This window comes from Carcharhinus amblyrhynchos, chromosome 1 (genome assembly GCF_965287045.1).
Source record: "Carcharhinus amblyrhynchos chromosome 1, sCarAmb.v2.hapA, whole genome shotgun sequence".
Classification (NCBI taxonomy): Eukaryota; Metazoa; Chordata; class Chondrichthyes; order Carcharhiniformes; family Carcharhinidae; genus Carcharhinus; species Carcharhinus amblyrhynchos.
Window position 1 is genome coordinate 61,056,552 of NC_137324.1, and position 22,087 is coordinate 61,078,638.

A 22,087-nucleotide genomic window follows, 5' to 3' on the forward strand; every position below is an offset into this window, starting at 1 on the left:
TTTCTTTGATTTTCTGAAGTGTTCTTTTATGGATATGGATTTCTTTTCAATTATATTTGTTGTTTGTGACAGTATTTATCATATTAAAATAAGGACACAAAGTATACAATGTTACAAAAGGGACTTGATGATATCTACCTGCCTTTTATCACCCCCGCTCCTGGATACTTCACTAAAACTGCTTGAACTTGGTTTTCTGTGTATAATGGCCCAGGTGACAGTGGATGTTTTGTGTTGTTGTGCAAGTTAAGTTGTAGAAATGTCCTCACTTTCATCCATTCCATAGATGTCATGTTTCTCTCTTTTCCTTTGAACTGTTGTCCATAATTTCCATTTTCTCTTGCGTGGGAGGCCAAGTAATAGAGCGCAGAAAGGAGTTACCTAACTAGAAGTTACATTTCTGTTGAAGGCAGTGGAGAAACTGTGGCCTTATTGATTGCATTCCTCTTATCCTTCACCCTGCTACTTCACGTCCTTTTTGGAACCTGGGTTTGAATCTCTGCTCAACAGATGGTGAAATTTGAATTCAATACGTTAAAAAAATCCTAGAATTAAAAGTCTGACCATAAAACCTCTGGCAATTGTTGGGACAACCCATCTGGTTCGCTGGTGTCCTTTAGGGAAGGAAATCTGTCAATCCTCATGTGATCAGGCCTAGATTTCAGTCCAGATCCACAACAATGTCTTAAATGCCCCGAACAAGGCCAATTAGAGGTGGGCAATAAATGCGAGCCTAATCATGAACAAATATAAAAAAATTGTTTTCTCAGTAACGCCCTCCACTTCCTACCACTGCTCACTCACCTTACTGCCCCTATCACTCTGATGGCTACCCTTAGCTTTTTCCCTTTGAACTACCTGATTCAGCTCTTTATCTTTCTTTTCTCACCCAGCTTCTTGGCACTGCTACACACTGCCTCCCTCCCTGCACTGGTATTCACTGCCTCCTTCCTGTACTGGTATTCACTGCCTCCTCCTCCCCATACTGCTATTCACTTCCTACTCCCTGCCGCCGGCCGCGGAGTCGCAGTCGGCCACCGGCCGTGGAGTCGCAGTCGGCCACCGGCCGCGGAGTCGCAGTCTGCTACCTCCTGCAGTCCTGCCTTAGCACAAATCGCAAGCGCCCCCATTGCATAACAGAGATGAGCACCCATACCATTTCCAGCGCCATTAGATTATCCATCCTGCACAGACACAGAAGTTTGCAGAGGCATCTAACCTCTTTGTGCTGAAGCAACAGACCAATGCAGCTTAAGATCTTCAGGCTGATGTGTTTTGTTATTTTGTCATTTTTGTGTCTTATGGATAAGATTCTCTGGCCTCCCCTCAGCCTTTTTCTTGGTAGTGGGAGGCGGCACACCATTTGCTGGCAGCAGGATCCTCTGATCCCCATAGGAGTTCCCATTGAAGCCGGAAAACCCACCAGAGTCGGAGCGCCACCAGTGAGGCTAGAGAATCCCACCAGTGTGAGCAGTGGGAGAATTTGGCCTACATCTTTGCTCATGGCCAGTCATCTGTCCGAGACTAATTGTAATTTGGGCTCTCACTTGCAGTCTTTGTATGGCAAGTAGTTCTGCCTTATCAGGACACAAATACTGTTGTCTGGTGCACATGATGAATGGGTGAGATTCCCTGTGGAGCCCAGTGCTCCGTTAGTCCTGCCATCTACTGCTAAAATAAGAGGCAGGATGAAAAGGCAACTTCAATGTAACCATCGTCATTCGCTTTATCACTTAAAATGGATGTCAATTCTACGCTATCATAGTAATTGTATCCCTTTGTTCCTTTCCTTGTCCTTGCTGAAACACTAGGGCATCTCTAACTTTTTCCAGTTTTTACCAAAGATAGTCAAGTTGAAACATTAATGGGCAGAAGTTTACCAGCACATCCACCCAGGGTTGATACAATCCTGCCCAAGGCCAACGGAGGATGCCGTTCTCTGATCCTCACCCACTCCCAGAATTGAGCTGGACATGCCAGTAAAATTCCAGCCGTTAACTCTGTTTCTCTTTCCACAGTTGCTACCAGACACGCTCAGCATTTCCTGCATTTTCTGTTTTTACTTTCGACGCGACCATTTTATGCAGAACGCAGTGAATGTATGGAATGGACTGCCGAAGGGGGCACCAGGGGCAGATTGGATCAGTAAATTCAAGAAAGGGTTAGAAAAGTTGGTGAAAATTTGTCAGAAGGATATAAGGAACATTTTGGGGTATAAAACGGCAGAACATCCTGTCTGCCCCACTACCAATATACATCCTACTTCAGTTGACTCGGACACCCCTGTGCTTTTAGTAATAATTCTACCCACTCCAATATGCCCCCTGGCAAAATGTTAGCCAAAGCTAAGAGCCAGTAGTGCTGTCATTTTATTAAAAAAAAAATGTCTTTATGTACTGCTGTGAAATGTGATAATTTTTTTAAATTATTGCAATGGATGTGTGCATCACTGACAAGGCCAGTATTTGTTGCCCTTGAACTGAGTGGCTTGCTGGACCATCTTGCAGATCAGTTATAAGTCAAAAGCAGTGTTGAGGTTCTGGAGTTACATGTAGGCCAGAGCAGGTAGGGTTGGCAGATTTCCTTCCCGAAAGGATATTAATGAATGGTTTAATGTTAGTTGTCATAGTTACCACTGATAAAAATGTTATGTTCCAGATTTATTAAGTGAATTTAAATTCCACCAGCTTTCTTATTGGGATTTGAAAATATGTCCCCAGAGCATTAGCCTGGGACCTCACCTTCCCAGCCTTAGCCTGGGAATCACTAGCTCAGTGAGATTATCACAGCATTACCATCTCCCCTAATCTCACCTATTTGATCCAAATAGGTGTCTATTATACAGTATGGTGAAGATGCAAAATTTCAATTCAAGCTGAACTCTTACAATTCAACAGCCGAAGTTGAGAAGATTGCAGCAAGCCTCGAACAAAAGATGGGAACATCAACAAACACAGCTGATGCGATTGACTTTGCAAGGTAATTTGTGCTTTAAAATAGCTAATTGTAATCGTTTATAAAAAATATTGCTGGAGTAACTGCTTGGAATATTTCTTCTTCCTAATAAAAATCATTTATGCAGGAAATTCAGAACAAGTCAGCCCATACCTAAAAAGAGAAAGGACAAATTCAGAACAGAGATGGGAACATTGATTTACTATCCTCATTCAGATGTGACTATGATGAAGTATGAGAGGCTACTACAGTGCACATATTGTCCCTTGTGCCCAGATTGAACATCTCCCTCATTGTCTTCACAGAATCATAACATCTCTACTATGGAGAGGGAGGCCATTTGGCCAATTGAGTCTGCACCAACCACAATCCCACCCAGGCTCTATCCCCATAACCCCACCTATTTATCTTGTTAATTTCTCTGATATTAAGGGTCAGTTTATCGTGGCCCTTCAGCCTAACCCGCACATCTTTGGACGGTGGGAGGAAATCGGAGCACCCAGAGGAAACCTGCGCAGACATGGAGAGAACGTGCAACCTCCACACAGACAGTGACCCAAGCCAGGAATTGAACCCAGATCTCTGGTGCTGTGAGGCAACAGTGCTAACCACTGTGCTACCGTGCAACTCATGTTTGCAAGAAATGCTTTGGTTTAAATTTCATAACTGACCTCTTGTCAAATCCATGATCATTTATTTGTTTTCATTTGTAATTTTATTTCTTTGACTGGGATTTTATATAAAGAATCATAGAATCCCAACAGTGCAAAAGAGGCCATTCAGCCCATCAAGTCTGACAGAGTAGCTTACACAGGCTCCTGCTCCATATATTTACCCCACCAATCCATCTAACCTACACATTTTGAGACACTCGGGGGCAATTTAGCATGGCCAGTACATTAACATGGCCAAACTAATTAACATGATGTTTCAAATGTATGAAAGACTTTAAGTTGTCTTACTAATTTATAGAATTCACTGAGGAAAGTGACTTTCACTAAGATGGCAGCTGTTTGCTGAATCAGGTTCTGTGATGTGCTATGCCGTTTTGTCATGTTTCAGAAAAAATGCCTTCTTACCTGACAATGGTGGAAGACCAAAAGCAACAAAGGTAATGGTTGTTGTAACTGATGGTGAATCTCACGACAAACAGAGGTTACCAGGTGTGATAGAGGATTGTAAACAACAAAACATAATCCGATTTGGAATTGCTGTAAGTAAATGTCAACATATTTGTCAGAAAATTAGATACCTCTTGTTTAACAGATGTTGCAAAATATTTAACCATGTTATACACTGAGAAATAGAATCTTTTCAAAGTACACTCTTTTAGAATTTTGTAGTTTGTTGCACCAATCAAAGGAAAACATTAGCTGAGAAATTACTGCTGCCTCTGTCTACAAACAAATGTTTGTCATGTGTTGGGTGTGCCACTGTATGAGTTGAGAGTGATTGGAGGAGTGACTTACCCTAGCAGAACAGAAGAGATTATTCACCCTTTTGTGATACTGGATGCTTCCCATATTGGTTTAGTGTCCCTGTTGGTCTCCTTCCTCTGCCAGGGTACAGAATGTCATGTCACTTCTCCACGCCATCTAGCAGTCTGGCAAGGGAAGCTTGTAAGAGCCTGGGAGCGGACTTGAATATCTGTGGATGAAGAGGTGACTGGGGAGCGCTGGGGTAGCCTTTAAATAGAGTTCCCCATGATTAAGGTACCTGGTTTCACCCAATATGGAGCCAGTGTGAATCCATGGAGAATTCTTTTTTCCTAACTGGCAAACAATACGGCTTGAAAATTAGCCATTGCCACCTGTCATCGCACTATGCCAAATGTAGGGGAAGTCCCATCCACCTTGAAGTATTTTCTGGCATTGTTCTCACATTTTCCTTAGATCTATCTGGCAACAAAGACCAGGTTCCTCTGAAATGGCTGAAGTCATGCTCTATCTCTGTCCCTGGGAGGATTTCCTCAGCCACAGGAAGATTCAAGAAAATGCATATCCAGAGTTTCCCTGCTATGGATGAAAGGAAAAAACTGCAATAGTTTCCACAGCATGATTTATCTCCCTTCTTGAAGATAGCTACAATTGTTACATTCCTGAAGTTGGGTTGTGGAGAGGGGTTGGGGGGGTGGGTTCTTTTTCCTCCTGAACCCATTGGATGAAGACATAGTACCTCGATGTGAGCAAAAGCTTCTGAATATCTCAGCTGGGATACCATCGGGACTGTAGTCCTTTTTGTCATTCATCTGTCTGATTGTTTCATAGAATCATAGAAACTGTACAGTGCAGAAAGAGGCCACTTGGCCCATCAGGTCTGCACTGACCACAATCCCATCCAGACCTTACCCCCATATCCCCACATATTTACCTGCTAATCCCTCCAACCTACGCATCTCAGAGGCAATCTTTAGCATGGCCAATCAACCTGACCTGCACATCTTTGGACTGTGGGAGGAAACTGGAGCACCCAGAGGAAACCCACACAGACATGAGGAGAATGTGCACACAGACAGTGACCCAAGCCAGGAATCAAACCCAGGTCCCTGGAGCTGTGAAGCAGCAGTGCTAACCACTGTGCTACCATGCCGCAGCTCTCCTATCACTGGTGGTTTGACAAAATCCTAGAGAATCAGCCTCCACTTGGAGTCACAGTTGAGGAATTGTAGAAATGTTCTTTCCAGCATTGATGGAAGGGATTGTCATCCTTAAGAAGAGAGACACCATCCTGTGAATGAAGGGAATTTTGTCCATCTGATCTTAGTCCATAGATGGTCCTGGTGCCTTCAAAACAGCTCTACCTGTCATGACAGTAGTTATATTCCTGGATCTCTCAGGCTTTCTCCTCCCATCTCTTGTTCTTTATCTTGTGGATTTGTCTCAGTGCATCAGCATTGATTTATTGGAATGCCGCCCTATTGACCTACAACCTTGAGTTGTTTTACCAGGCAATGAAGGCTGATTCAGCTCTCTATGTCTAATACAATGAACAAGCTACAAATATGCAGTGCTCATTGGGGGCTATACTGAAGTGTCAGCCAACATATGCCTGGTGATTCACCACATTCAGGTGTGAGGTTGGTTGTGAAGCAGCTTTGTACATTATATCAGATTGCGGGATAAGGGTGAAGTGGGATTTCGTCAAGTTCATAAGGTAGGAACATATCAAAATCCTGGATGGCTTCAGTGATTGGTCTCAGTGATGGCTGTACCAACAATGCCAAACACTAACACCTCTGATAGAGTGAGGAGATGTAGCAAAGTTGCTGCTTTGCTGCTCAGACCTATTATGTGCCACTTTGTCCTGAAAGAGGAAGGAAAGAATGCCAATCAGTGTGTTGCAATTTTTTTTGGTTATGGGCCTTGCTGAAGAGTTGTGGATGAGAAATTTACATCAGTGAGGTAGAGCATCTGAATGTTAAGCATAAATTCAGGTTGCTAAATACTATTTATGGGTGAGTGATGCAGATATATTGCATTGAACAGTACACTGATGTTGGCTGCGTAGTTGGCAGGTGGTGGCATTTGAAGATTAATTCACTGACATTGACCAATTGTGTGAGATCATTGAGTTCTTGCAGGACTACATTCAGGCTCAAATTCCTGGCATGGACCCTTGTAGCTATCTGCTCCCAGTGCCTTTGCAGTGTCTGTCTGAAGGACTTCCAGGCCTCCTGCAGATAGGACACCTCTCTCTGCCCCTCTCTCCCTCTTCTTCTGTGTTCAGTCTCCAGGGCTGCTTTGAAGTACCTAGGAACTCTCTCTCTGGCCGTTTGAGCCTCTATCAAATGTTTTCCTGTTCAACAAAGGTTTCCATCCAGGTGAATGAGCTTCCAGAGCCAGAATGCACCTCACTTTTAAGGATCATGGATTAGTTTTAACTGGTTCCAGTGTTACACAAATACAGGCTCCTAGCTGCGAGCATAGACAATGACAGTGCCTGCTACTTGGGATATTTTCAATGGGCATGGTTCAATTGCACATCACAATCCCTGCACCCATTAATAGGACTGATCCAATTTATAGCCCATCTCTTAACTCAGATATGAGGGCATTAGCAGTGAATCCAATTCCAGACACATTGAATTTGTGAATGTAACAATTAAAAAATCTACTAAAAATTGGAACAGCTGACAAAGGTGTCCAGTCTACTTCCATGTAATAGAACTCAATTTTGTTTTATTCCATAGGTTCTTGGATATTACGTAAGAAACAACATAAACCCAGACAATTTAATCAATGAAATCAAATCCATTGCAAGTGACCCAACAGAGAAGCATTTTTTCAATGTATCTTCAGAGGCTGCTTTGATAGAAATAGCTAGTGCTCTCAGGGAACGTATCTTTAGCATTGAAGGTAAAGCTTTCTCTCTGTTTTCTTCAAAGTATTCTGCCTCCTTATATTTTGATTTCACCTATTTAAAGTCACTTACTGGTGAATTTCAATTAATCTGTCTAAAGGGCTGCTCTAATGATATGTGGTGTTTTGAAACTATAGGAAGGCAGTTGAGACAGTGCAGATTCTACAAGATACTGCCTGCTGTGAGGAAATAACTATGAAAAAGGCTTGTAAATTTGGATATTTTTGCGTGGTGTGTGGGCCAAAATTGGGGTTGTTTTCACTGAAACAGAAAACGTTGTGGTCTGTTACCTTAAGCACAAATCCACATTTTCTATGCGTCATCTATGATTTCATCCTCAGGCAATATTATGGTCCCAGTATTATTTCAAGGGCCAGGGAATCGGTCTAGTTGGCTTCTAGCTGATCAAATTACTTAAAGATGTGATAGAAATAACATATTAGATTTCCATAAAATAAAATATTTTTTCGTTGTATATCTGATCCTTCCAGGGACAAGCAATAAAAATGAAGATACTTTCTTATTGGAAATGGCAGAAGTTGGATTCAGTGCACACTTTGTACCCAGCCAGGTATTAACTTTCTCTGTGTGATGGTAATGGAATTTCTTGTAGTGATTTCTAGCCATTTACAATGTAGATCATAAACAGCAAGCAAAAACATTGATACCTACAGACTACTTGCATTCCTCCAAAAATATCCACAAGGAGATCATGCCTTGTTTTGTTGACCGTGGGGTTAATTGTCGAGATGTAGGACAGTGGAAGGGATTTTATGGCCCCGCTCACCCTGAAAGCAGAATATCCCGCCCGAAGTCAGCGGACCTTTCCATGCTCCGACGCTCACCTGCTCCGATTCCCGTGGCAGGTGGAACAGTAAAATTCCGGCCATGGTTTGACAGACTTTCCACTGAGGTTATGTACTATACCTTTTTATCTCTGTTAGACAGTGGGACAATTTTTATAGGACAGGTCACCTGATCTTCGATGGCCACCTTTGCAGCACATTGCTCACTTCTCAGAGGAGTCTGAATTCAATTACATTGTTACGATTTTCATAAATCCGCGAATGACTAGAGAGACTGGCATGTGTGCTGGCTTGGAACAGTGATTTTCATTTTATTTGGACTGAATTTAACTCAAATACCAGACTGAAGTTGAGCAGTGAAATGCGTTTCAACAGTCTCAATAGCATGTATATATGTATGTATATGCAATATGTACATACATATACACATGGACTGCAGCGTTTCAAGAAGGCAGATCCTCAAGGACAACTTAGGAATGGGCAATAAATGCTGGCAATGCCCATGCCGCATGAATAAATAAAAACTACTAATTAAAAATCTTTGGCATTAACTGCCAATCCCACTCAGAAAGGTGAAAGTTTGGTTAAAGACTGGAAAACATTGGTGCAGTGAGAGGTCTTCTTCTGAAGTTGGCTCTGCAGTACCTATCCTGGGAGAGTCAGGTGAAATCACCAGAAGTACAAAATGGAACAGTGCTCTATTTTGCAGCTGTAATATCCCACAGCTCGATTAGAACAAAACTTTAAAATTAAATAAATCCAATAGAACATTTTTAGAAAAATGATGTGGAGATGCTGGCATTGAACTGGGGTAGGCATAGTGATTAAGAAACAGCGCTCCAAAAGTTCATGATACTAACTAAACCTGATGGGACTTTAACCTAGTATTGTGAAATTTCTTACTTTCTTTAGAAGAGTGTTGTGATAATGTATTGCCACCCAGTGTTCAATGCATCAAATAGTTCTCAAGCATGCATTTTATTCAAGATATAACTCCTTTTTTTCAGGACTTGTTGATGTTGGGAGCTGTAGGAGCTTATGACTGGACAGGCACAACTGTCCACAAATCATCTAACAAGGTCACTATTTTTCCCAAGAAAACCTTTCAAGATATTTTGCAAGATAGAAATGACAGTTCATATCTGGGTAAGCTTTAACTTTATTCCCACTCATTATAACAACACAGTTGTACATTTACCTTCTGAATCATTAATTTGACTTTAGGGCAAATAAAGTGGTATGGACAATTTCCATACTATTACAAACAATGAGCAAAGTTTCCTATCAAGTCTTAGAAGTAGCAGAGGCACTGCCAGACATAAATAGGGTGATATTAAACATCAACGTACTGCACTGTAAGCTGAAATATTACACTTGCAAAATCATAGATACTGGCCAGAATTCTCCAGCCATTCATGCCAGCAGAATTATCCAATCCCACTGCAATGAACAGAGATGTGGCTGAGCACCAAGTTCTTCATCCTCACTTGTGACAGTGGGGCATGAACGGACAGAGAGTTCTAGCCACTGATTTTTTTTCTCTCAAACAAGATGCCATGATTGTTGTTATGCTAAATCCAGATACTTCCCAGAGAAAGTGGGGAGAGGCAGTTTGTTTTATTGCACCTTCATTTGGTTTGATTTGAAATTACAGTGACCCACACTTCGTTCATTTGAGTAATTGCTTAGAACTTAACTCTTTTTACATAATGGAGCAATATCTTTCTCCGGTGAACCAGGAGAATGGTTGGTTCCAGTGCACAGAAGAAAAGTGGGCAGATAGCCTGATTCTCCTATGAATTTCTGGGGTTACCTCCGAGGTCTGGAGTGTTTGAGGTTGTATATTAATGAGAAAAGCGGGGGCTATCAGCCCTTCTGCTAACTTCACTGGCCACCCATGTTATCAGCTCATCTGAGAATGTTTATTTTGTACAGTTTCCAGAACAATCTTTGATTCAGAATCTTGAATCAGAGAGGTTGCATGAATTATATTGAGATACACTCATATGGCTCACAGACTCAGAAAGTAAAGACGAGAGAGGATAAGTCTTTCTTTTCACACTGAGACAGTAGGACAGAAGCTCTGTGCTACAGTCTTCCAGAAGGCTGGTTTTTGTACAGCAGCCAGAAGATCTTTTGGCAAACAACTACTATTATCTATCCAGGCCTCTCAGGCTTCAGCCACTTTACATCCATGCCCATTTCCATGTGCAAAGTCCTGACAAGACTCATAATGTAAGTCCACAATTATAGGTGAATTCTGACCAGGGCAGATTAAGCAAGTTTCCAGTAAACATATTCTAACCAGTATCAAAGTTCAGAGAGGCAAATGAAGGAAATCTTAATAAATTACAAGTACCCACCTCCCAACTTCCAATTTTGCTTACTGGCTACCCTCTTATGGGCAATTAGGGATGGGCAATGAATGCTGGCCTGACTCATAGAAACATATAAATCTCTTAGAAACTTATAAAATTCTACAGGATTAGACAGGGTAGACTCAGAAAGAATGTTCCCAATGGTGGGGAAATCCAGAACTGGGATCATAGTTTCAGGACTGAGGCCTTTAGAACTGAGGCTTTAGAACAGAGGGTGGTGAATGTGTGGAACTCACTACCACAGAAAGTAGTTGAGGCCAAAACGTTGTCTGATTTCAAAAATAAGTTAGATATATCTCTTGGGGCTAAAGAGGTCAAGGATATGGGAGGAAGAAGGAATGAGGACATTGAATCTGATGATCAGCCATGATCAAAATGAAGCACAGAGCAGGCTTGAAGGGCCTGCTTCTATTTTCTATGTTAGACAGTGAGGCCCACATCCTTAAATGAATAGTATAAAAAGGTTTTATAATGATGGATAAATTAAACAATTAAAGCTCAATTAAAAAATAATGTACAGATATATACTTTAGAAATTTTTGACTCTGCAACAATATTTTCACTAACGATGTATGACTTGTATTTTCTTTCCAAGGTTACTCTGTGACATCCTTGGTTACACCAAATTCTGTGCTCTATGTTGCCGGTGCACCACGCTTCCACCACACTGGCCAGATAGTCATTTACACTGTTGGGTTAAATGATGAAGTGACAATTAAGCAGACGGAAAAAGGAGAACAGGCATGTACTGTGCTAACCCATCTTTTTCTTTAGCTGCTACACAATTGCATTGCTTTCTGCTTCAGTTGGAAAGAACAAGGGCAATGATACTGCAACATGATTGGGGGAAGGATATTAAACTAATTTATTGGAAAGCCGAGCACTGTGCTGTGTTACATTTAATGGGAAGTATTGCTTTAATTTGATCTGCAGTCTGTGACGCCATAGCTATCAATTCTAACCAGCAAAAGCAACATTGCCGCAGAGGTGGAGTGGGAACCTGGTCTTGGCTTAGAGTTATTCCCTTGGCTGAAGAAGAGCAGGTCTATTGGACTTTTGCCAGGTTCCATCTATTTTCCTTTCTCCAGACCATTTACAAACACTGGACAAAGTTCAGACACCTAACTTCCCTCCTGACTGGGCTGTTTGCTTGAAGAAAATAAGGAAAAATGAGATGCTGTCTGACATCCTGTGCATTTCTATCATTTACTATGTTTAAAGCACAATCAGATCCCTGGGGAGGAAAAATCAAATAACAATTCTTTTTATGCCCATGACACGTATAAGATGATGAATGGGATGGATAGAATAGAGGTGGAGAGGCTCTTCCCGCTCAGAAAGGACAGTAGGACTAGGGGGCACAGCCTCAAGATAAAGGGGGGGTGGTTTAGAACGGAGTTGAGGAGGAACTTCTTCACTCAAAGGGTGGTGAATCTCTGGAATTCTCTGCCCGTTGAGGTGGTGGAGGCTGCCTCGCTAAATATTTTTAAGACGCGGGTTGATGGGTTTTTGATAAGCGAGGGGATTAAGGGTTATGGGGAAAGGGCGGGAATGTGGAACTGAGACGCGGCGGATCAGCCATGATCTTGTTGGGTGGCGGGGCAGGCTCAAGGGGCTGGATGGCCTACGCCTGCTCCTATTCCTTATGTTCTTATGTTATGTCTTTTTCTGCCCATGTGGAAAATCCAGTCAGTCAGAATCCGCAACAAATCAGAGTATCAATTTTTGGCTGGTGCCACTTCATTGAGTTGCCCAATAAGCAGATTCAGAATAAAATAAGTCAGGAAATGTACCTCGCAATTAAAAATAATTCAGAGGGAAATGGCCTCCTCTGTAATAGAGGATGTCTCTTCACCCACTCTTCCCATACCCACCCTCGTCTCCCCCCCATCCCTCACACCTTATTACAATGCAGTCAAGAAATGCACCTCTCACATCATTATGGTACATGCATTGGGCCTGCTCCTATTATCATGAAAATACCTCAGGAAGTGTAAGAATAGCATAACGATTGTGGTTACTTGATCCCAACAGTCTATGCTCCTTTCTGCTCTGCGCTGTAATCAGTGCAAGGCAGAAGAAAATGTAATGTAGTCAACATTTGCTGAAAAGAAAGACATGTTTCCAAAGTCTTTCATTAGGACAAATAGAAGAATGCCAAATTTCAAATGATCACAACAATTTGAAAAGATGCTGATTGATTGACAAGTCAACTCTGATTGGGCAAGGCACTGCCATGGCATAAAGGTAAAGCCACCATAGTCCCAGGTGACAATAGCCCCTGGGGAATCAGTGCAAGTTTGGCAGCACTCTCCTCTATAACCTAATTGTGTATGATTAGAGTTTTAAAATGAATGACCACTCTGCTTTCCCTTTGAATGGGAGAGTAGGCTGGTGGTGATTTTAAACTGAACCTTCTGGATAATTCAAAAAGGTGCAAGGCTTTTGATTGCAGAGAAAATATCCTTTCATATGTCATTTCTAGCCAGAGTAAATGAACTTTGTGATGAACATGACTGGTTGTTAGTGTAGTTGTTAGCACACTCTGGATTGTTTGGCAAGTGCTAGTCTGTTATAGAGTTACATCTAACAGTCTGTTTGGTTTTGTCAGTGTGAGCTGGCTGAGTATTCTGCCTATTATGAGCAACCAAAAGGGACAAGCTGTTTGAATCAATCAGTCAATCCCTGGGATAGACAACCTATGCAGCTGCTATAATATCAGCACTGCTTTCTCAATGGCAATGCCTCGGCCAATCAGAGTCAATTTTCAAACCAGTCAACCTTTTCTCCTGTAGTATAAATTGTGATTGTTTGAAATTTGGCATTCTTGTGTTAGTCCTGATGAAGGTGAGATGAAAGCTTGGGCACCATGACTACCTTTGCAGCAATATTCAAGTTCTATAAGTGACTATAGAGAGTCCCAACTATTGAGTTAATGGAGAAAATTGTGGACAAGCGGAAATGTGCCAAATGCACAATAGGAATCTAGTAAGTCAAAACTAAAATATTTAAGGGAGAGATTAGTTTGCTTGGCACTACTTCTAGCAATGGAGACTTTTCTTGATTCAGTGGGGGCAGGCAACACCACTCTTCAGTTGTGATAATGAAGAAGTCCCTGTGGATGTCTGCCCCTAGGGAGTCAGTGCAAGTTTGGCTCTGTAATCTAGTTGAATATGATTGGAGTTTTAAAATGAATGACCACTCTGTTGTCTTTTCAGCTTGGATCCTATTTTGGCGGTGTTTTGTGTGCTATAGATGTTAACCAAGATTCACTAACGGACGTACTATTGGTTGGGTCACCTATGTTTATGGGTCAAAACAAGAATGAGGAAGGAAGAGTGTATGTGTTCTCTGTCAATAAGGTAAAAAGATTTTTTCTACAAAAGATTAACTTGACCAGTTGAGCAGAAGCTTCATCGCAGAAACATGTTTTGTGTCAACAAAACTCCTTAACCCAATTTCTCTTAATAAAAAAAAATTTTGAGCTCATAAATACTGCCCAAATCTTTACACAAATTTTTCATTTGTACTTGCATGTCTCAAGCATAGTGGCAAAATATTAGTTGATAATGGTGGAGAACCACTTCTACTTAGTGAATAAATATACAACAGTTCAATATATGTTATTCAAAATCTCTGAGTACTAGAAGTAATATTACCTGAGTGCTTATTTAGCCCACGCTGTATTGACAGAGTAAAGGGCATTAATTCAAACTGAAATATAAAATCTGGATTAAATGATGTGTATACTGTAATGGAAATCCCTACTGGTGCAGTTTGTTTCAGCTGAAGCAATGAAATGGAATAGATACTGGACTAATATTTTGCAGCTAACATTATCCTTGAAAAGTGCATCAACATCAATCTAACAGTTAATAATTGTGTTATGCAGCAGGGTAGCCTAGAAGAGCAGGGCATGTTAGAAGGACCGGCTAATGGCAAGAACACTCGATTTGGAGCTGCTATTGCTGCTATCTCTGACATCAACCTGGATGGTTATAACGATGTTGCAGTTGGAGCCCCCATAGAAGATGAACAACATGGAGTAGTATACATTTATAATGGATATCAGACAACAATCCAACCAAAACCTACACAAGTAAGAACTTCCTGAGAATTCTAAAAGGGTTGCATGCTAGACATTTAAGCTGACGATTTGGCAGCAAAATTCAGTGCCATAGTAGGAAATATTGAAAATGGCAAGTGCACCAGTTGCACTACTTCCTGTTGATGCACCATGTTTGTGAACACACAGGCACATGGGGTCAAACAGCCTCACCGGGTGATTTGTTGAGTGTTCCATCAGTTTGGATCATGGGACCCAGTTAACATCCTCACTTGGGCTGTTCTTCACCCCATTCTCTGTGTTATTTAAAAGGCCAGCCATCCAATTTACAAGGGGGGTGCTTTTGACCTGTTTTTATTCTTGCAAGAACGGAATGAATATTCGAAGCATAATTGATCTGCTTTCCAGAAAATACAAGCTTCAAAGATCAACTCGCAACTGCAATATTTTGGACTGTCCATTGATGGGCAGAAGGACTTAAATGGTGATACTATCACAGATCTGTCAGTTGGATCCATTGGGAGTGTTGTGCAACTCTGGTAGGAGACTTTATGCTTCTTTTCCATTTCTAATATATTACTCTTAGAGCTTCCATAGCATTGCCCATGGGTAGTCAAGGATTGGGCGTGTAGTTTCTGATGTTTCTAGAGCTACAGCTACCCAAATGGCAAAATGGTTTTTATAGTACTGAATGATTTAAAGAGGCGGTTATGTAATTTGAGCATGTTCTCTCTCTCTTCTCAGGCCCCAGAATTCATCAAACTCCTTCAACCTTGTCCTCCACAATCTTCCCCTGATCTCCATGATCTCCCCCTCAAGCTACTTCTGAAGAGTCCAACCCCAATCTCATCTCTGCCCCTTAAGATTTCCTTCCATCTTCCCTACTCTCCATTCCCTCAATGCACCTTTGTACCACAGACTTTCCCTCCCACCAGGAGAGTCAGTTTATCAATCACTGGAAGATAGAAACCAGTGATCCTTGAGTGCGTACCACCATTCAATGGAATCACATTGATCTGTGACCCAACTCTTTGTCCCTGATCCATTAATACCCATTAAAAATCAATGAATTTCAGTTTTAAATCAAATGGTTTTAAAATGAAATGGAGTACAGTGGAGTAGTGGAATTGTCACTGAATTAGTTATCCAAAGACCCAGGGTAATGCTGTGGGAACCTGGGTTTGAATCCCACCACGACAGATGATGAAATTTGAATTCAGTAAACATTTGGAATTCAAAGCTTAATGATGGTTATGAAACCATTGTGAATTGTTTTAAAATCCCATCCGGTTCACTAGTGTCCATTTGGGAAGGAAATCTGCCATCCTTACCTGTTCTGACCCACATCCAGACCCACAGCAATGTGGTTGCCTCTTAATTGTCCCTTCAAGCGCATTTAGAGATGGACAGTAAATGTTGGCCCACTGGCAATAGCCATGTCCCATAAAAGAATAATAAAAAAAATGTTCTTACATCAATTGCCGAAGTGGTAGTGAATTCCTGAATTCTGCTACTATTTGTGTGCATAAGTGTTTCTAAATTTTACTCCTGAATTGTCCAGCTTCAATTGCCACCTGCCCTTAGAGGGCTAGCACAATACCTGCTGAAGAATAAAATATCTATTCTGCTCATAATTTCAGCTCATAGAATCATAGAATCCCTACAGTGCAGAGGGAGGCCATTTGGCCCATCGAGCCTGCACCAACCACAATCCCATCCAGGTCCTATTCTCGTAACCTCACATATTTGCTCTAATCCCCCTGACACTAAGGGGTAATTTAGCATGGCCAATCAGCCTAACCTGCACATCTTTGCAATGTGGGAGGAAACCAGAGCACCCAAAGGAAACCCATGCAGACCCAGGGAGGATATGCAAACTCCACACAGTCACCTGAGGCCATAGTTGAACCCAGTTCCCTGGCTCTGTGAGGCAGCAGTGCTAACCACTGTGCCACCGTGCCCCCCCTTAGTTGGATAGCTAGGAAAGCCCTACTTGAGAATTTTTGATCTACTCATTTCATGGCCAGGAGTAAGTAACAGAGCCAAATTTTCAGTGAGTGGGCGGTCATTCTACGTATCAGCCTTCCTATAGGTGAAAGTGGATAGTATTGATTGATTGATTCAAATGCAAATTACAAAGATCCCTATATGAAAATAACATGGAGGGGGCGAATATATGCCCATGTTAGCCATGAGTGCAAATGATGAAAAAAGACAAAGGATACAAATCTGGCTCGGTCAAAGAAGACAGAGGGTAGCAATGGAAGGGTGCGTTTTGTGAATGGAGGGCTGTGAAAGTGGTGTTCATGATGTGGGTATGCTGGCGTTGGACTGGCGTAAACACAGTGAAAAGTCTGACAACACCAGGTTTTAGTCCAACCTATTTATTTGATAATATACTCGCAAGCTTTCGGGGTTAGCCCCTTCATCAGGTGAATGGAGAGTTCTGGCCAGAACTGGCCATTCACCTGACGAAGGGGCTAACCCCGAAAGCTTGTGAGTATATTATCAAATAAATAGGTTGGACTAAAACCTGGTGTTGTCAGACTTTTCAAAGTGGTGTTCCTCAGGGATCAGTGCTGGGACCTTTCCTGTTTATAATATGTATAAATGATTCAGAAGAAAATGTAACTGGATTGATTAGTAAATTTGCGGATGGCAGAAAGATTGGTGGATTTGCAGATAGCGATGAGAACCATCAGTGGATAAAGCAGGATATAGATCAGTCGGAGACTTGGGCGGAGAGATGGCAGGTGGAATTTAATCCAGACAAATGTGAGGTAATGCATTTTGGAAGGTCTAATACAGATAGGAAATATACAGTAAATGGCAGAACGCTTAAGAGTATTGATAGGCGAAGGGATCTGGGTGTACAGTACACAGGTCATTGAAAGTGGCATTGCAGATGGAGAAGGTAGTCAAGAAGGCATACGGCATGCTTGCCTTCCTCGGCCAGGATATTGAGTTTAAAAATTTGGCAAGTCATGTTGCAGACTTATAGAGCCTTAGTTAGGCCACACTTGGAATATAGTGTTCAATTCTGGTCGCCACGCTATCAGAAGGATGTGGAGGCTTTGGTGAGGGTACAGAAAAGATTTACTAGGATGTTGCCTGGTATGGAGGGCATTAGCTGTGAGGAGAGGTTGGAGAAACTTGGTTTGTTCTCACTGGAGTGACGGAGGTTGAGGAGAGACCTGATAGAAGTCTACAAGATTATGAGAGGCATGGACAGAATGAATAGTCAGAAGCTTTTTCCCAGGGTGGATGAGTCAATTACTAGGGGGCACAGGTTTAAGATGTGAGGGGCAAGGTTTAAAGGAGATGTACAAGGCAGATTTTTCACACAGAGAAGTGGGCGCCCGGAACTCATTGCCAGGGGAGGTAATGGAAGAGGATACGGTAGTGACGTTTAAGGGGCATCTTGCCAAGTACATGAATAGAATGGGAATAGAGGGATATGGTCCCCAGAAGGGTAGGGGGTTTTAGTTAAGTCAGGCAGAATGGTCAATGCAGGCTTGGATGGCCGAAGGAATTGTTCCTGTGCTGTAATTTTCTTCGTTCTTTGTTCTTTGGTAGTGAGGGAACCAACACAAGGAAAGGATGTACTTGATCTCATTCTTGCCAACTGAGCTGGCTGGATATGTCTGCCTGCAATAGCATTATTGGAAGTGCCCCTTATGCAATCCTTGTGAAGGCAAACTTAGGTTTACAGGATGCGCTGTGGCAACTGATGAAGTTTATTTTGACACTTCTTTCTCATGCATCTTGGGAAGTAAAAGAGTGAATAAGTCATGGGAAACCATCACCTATAAGTTTCTGAACAAGTCACATAATATTCTGATGCTGATATATGTTGCAACTCTTTCATTGTCAGTGGATCAATATTTTGATAGTTCCCACATAACATCATTGTGCATGCAGCATTGTTACATGGCCTTCAGCTTTTCAAGGAGAAAGCCTACTATCTCCATTTAAAGCAACTAAGAATGAGCAATAATTCTGACCTTGTCGATGCTGCCCAAAATAAGAAAATGAATTTGTACATGGCACAGAGACAAAATCTCATTACCCTTCAACCATCATGTATTGTTGTAGCTTTTGAGTATGATTACATTTAATGCTATGGTACATGGACTATAAATTCAGTTTCTGAGGAAACCCATCCACTTGGTTGATTCTTAAACTTTCTTCATGCTGCACTTTTGGTTACTCTAATTTAATTAGAACTTCATAATCATTTTAAGTCTCAATAAACACAGTGTGAAACAGAGGTTCTTTTTTCAGGTCACGAAGCATTGCAAATGTAAGTCTTACAGTGAACTTTGTGCCAACCAAACTGTCCATTATGAACAAAACTTGTCTGGTCAATGGAAATATGCTAACCTGTGGTCAAGTTAAAATATGTTTCCAAGCTAAAATTCTACCTGAAAAGCATGGATCATCAATCAGTAAGAATCATTACATTTTGTTTTTCTTTTATTAGATAAAATGTCACATGCTAGGTGAACATCAGTTATTTTGCTTTATATGACTATCAGACAAAAGCAATTTGGCTCTGAAATTCTACTCGGGTTGTCGCCATGTCACATCATAACTCCAGTTGGTTTTCTACTATTTTTTGCAGGGTTGTTCCAGTTTCCTGCCAGAGCTTTTGTGAGAACCTGGAACAACACTGGTGGAATTTCAACATTTCTACATTTATTGATTTTTTTTGTTTTTGTTTCATTCTTACTTATATACAAATTTTAGTTCAGCAAGAACTCACAATGTTTCTGGATGCACAATGAAAGGCTGGGGATGGTTTCAATGCCAGCTTTTTTTCATATTATGCTTTTCTCCCCAGTGCCACTCTCTATCCAATTCTCACATTTTTCTTTCAAATAGTGCTTCTGGACAATCGCTGAGTAAACCCTTACCTGGAACTTCCAAAAGGGATAACCCAGTGCATCTTTGCGGACTCCCCCCACACCCCCTTCCCAAATCCAATGCTGGGGAACCAGCGAGTTATGGCCCAACTTTTTAAGACACTGACCTTTCCTCTGAACTGAAAGAAGTTCAGTTTTAAAGGCAGGGAATATGGGGGGAGGGGGCAAAAGAACAAAAGGGAAGGTCTGCAGAAGGCAGAAGTATTGATAGGACAAGGAAAAGGGGGGAGGGGATGTTAATGAAACAAATACAGAAACAAAAGAATTGAAAATGGTAATAAACGGAATCAATACCAACTATTTCCATCCAGGCAAATGATAGAACTAGTAATGATTTGAATTATGAATTGAATTGAATTATGGACTTTATATTAGACCAATGGACCAGGGTGACACACCGTTAGCACTGCTGCCTCACAGCATCAGAACCTGAGTTCAATTCCAGCCTTGGGGACTCTCTCTGTGAAATATTTACATTCTCCCTGTGTCTGCATGGGTTTCTATCCACAGTCCAAGGATGTACTGGTTAGGTGGATTGGTCATGCTAAGTTGTCCCCTGGTATCACAAGATGTGTAAGTTAGGAGGGTTAGTGGGCTCAATGCGTGGGGTTAAGAAAGTGGAGAAGGGGGTGAGCTTGGGTACGATGCTCTGTCAGAGAGTTGGTGCAGGCTCAATGGGCCAAATGGCCTCCTGCGCTGTAGGGATTCTGTGATAAACCCTCTCATAGTTCTAGGAGGAAGGAAAAGAGGTGAGAGCAGAATTGTGAGAAATGAGATAAGCAAGGGCCCTATGAACAAAGGTGATGGAGAACTCTTGCTCAAGAAAAAAGAAAAACATGTCAGAAGCAAGGCGAAGTAAAACAGATGTGACTTTCAACTATAAAGAATCATTCTGCACCATTTCTTGCCACCTCCATTATGCCACCAACAATAAACACATCTGCCCTCCACTTTTCTGAAGTGTTCCAAAAGCACCATTTTCACTACTATGTCCTGGTCCATTGCTGATCCAATACCTCTTCCTCTTCCTGTGCCAGCTCCTATGCAGGCACAGGAAATGCAACATCTGTCCTGTTAAATGTTCATTCCAAACAACAGGTAGAGAAATCTGACCATATTTCATTGATTGAACCTACTAGCCCACTTATTCAATACAGCTTTTGTTGAGAAACAAAATATCCTAATTTATATTTGATAAAATCAACACATTTTTTTCCATGCATTTGTTAGTGTTGAGGCTCCCTTATTGCTCAATCCTAAGCACTCCAAGCATTTCAGGGATGGTTTCCCTCAAAATGTTATGTTGTCTTTAATTCTCCTTTCTCACCATTTAGGGCCACAAACATTCCTTCCAGGTGAAACTGTGATTTAATTGTCGAGGTGATGATCTGCACACACCCCCCCCCCCCCCCCCAATTGGTGGCTGCTTTTACTCCATACCTTGGGATCTTGCACTTTCCTTTTCCATTGTTCATAAGAGCATCCCATTCTCAGCTTCAGTGAGCAATATGGCTGGGGAAAAGAATACATGAGGTGGTTTCCAGTGGCTTTCCTTTACAGGGAAGACCAATCCTCTTCCTGCCGTTAAGCAGCTGTTGTCCTTCAAGGTTCTAGCTTTCCTGCCATCAGCACCAAAAATTCCCTGGTTCTACCTTTGGCCTTGGCTTGTAATTCTGAGCATGGAACCCTGGCCTGGGCCTTGTACTTCTTTCAATTCAGTATACTGTGTTTGCTGTTCACAAAACAGCCTCCTCTGCATTGGGGAGGCCGACAACAGATTGCATGACCACTTTGCCAAATGTCTCTATTAAGTCCACAGACATTTCTGATGGCTTGTCATATTAGTACTCTCCTCAACTCCCACTCACCTCTCCTGCTTTCCACCCTAGCATATACCTTCCATTTTGTTCTTTCCTGTCTTCCCCACTTTTCCCACCTCTGTACATGTTTAAAACTGGTTATATCTCTAATATCTTACTCAGTTTCTCTCCCTACTGCTGAGCAACCAATGGAGTATTTCCATCTTTTTCTATTTTTATTACATATTTTTACTGTTCATTTTATTAAAATTTCCTGTGCCATTGGGCAAACCAGCAAGAAGTAGAGCTAGCCAACCAAAGTTTAATTTCTCTATCACACAATACAGTCATAATAATTAATCGTGTTTAGTCTTTTTCAATCAATTAGGATAATATCAATTCATTCAATATCGATGTGAAGTATCAATTCCTAATGATCTACAATTTTTACTAGCTATTCTCTCATTAGATTACCTTTTATTAGATTATATGTGTCACAGAGAAATGTCTTTTTAAAATCCTTATTCTTAGCTCTCACCTCATCCTTTTCAAATTCTACAGACATTAAGTACAATGCAACATTCGATATGAGCCTCAAGTCATCTCATGCTACTTCACGGGCATTGTTTCAAACAAACCATATGCGAGAAATGCAAAAGGATATTAAAGTTGATAGCACACTAAATTGCAATGAATTTACCTTTTATGTCAATGTAAGTATGATGCCAGGTTAGTTGTTTTTAATTGGAGAATATTTCATATTATTATCATTGGCTTGATAGTTTACACAAAGTTTAAG

General features: G+C 41.4%; 1 protein-coding gene across 1 annotated transcript in view; it reads left to right on the forward strand.

Moving 5' to 3' along the window:
• itga2.2 (integrin, alpha 2 (CD49B, alpha 2 subunit of VLA-2 receptor), tandem duplicate 2) overlaps nt 1–22,087 on the forward strand; it is a 131,849-nt gene that overhangs the window by 77,985 nt on the left and 31,777 nt on the right. Inside the window, exons 7-17 of the mRNA XM_080185564.1 lie at nt 2,831–2,979; nt 4,018–4,168; nt 7,145–7,310; nt 7,806–7,885; nt 9,128–9,266; nt 11,094–11,239; nt 13,717–13,860; nt 14,391–14,597; nt 14,973–15,103; nt 18,849–19,012; nt 21,850–22,001. Of these exons, the coding sequence (XP_080041690.1) occupies nt 2,831–2,979; nt 4,018–4,168; nt 7,145–7,310; nt 7,806–7,885; nt 9,128–9,266; nt 11,094–11,239; nt 13,717–13,860; nt 14,391–14,597; nt 14,973–15,103; nt 18,849–19,012; nt 21,850–22,001 (1,629 nt within the window). The remainder of the gene's footprint in view (nt 1–2,830; nt 2,980–4,017; nt 4,169–7,144; nt 7,311–7,805; nt 7,886–9,127; nt 9,267–11,093; nt 11,240–13,716; nt 13,861–14,390; nt 14,598–14,972; nt 15,104–18,848; nt 19,013–21,849; nt 22,002–22,087) is intronic.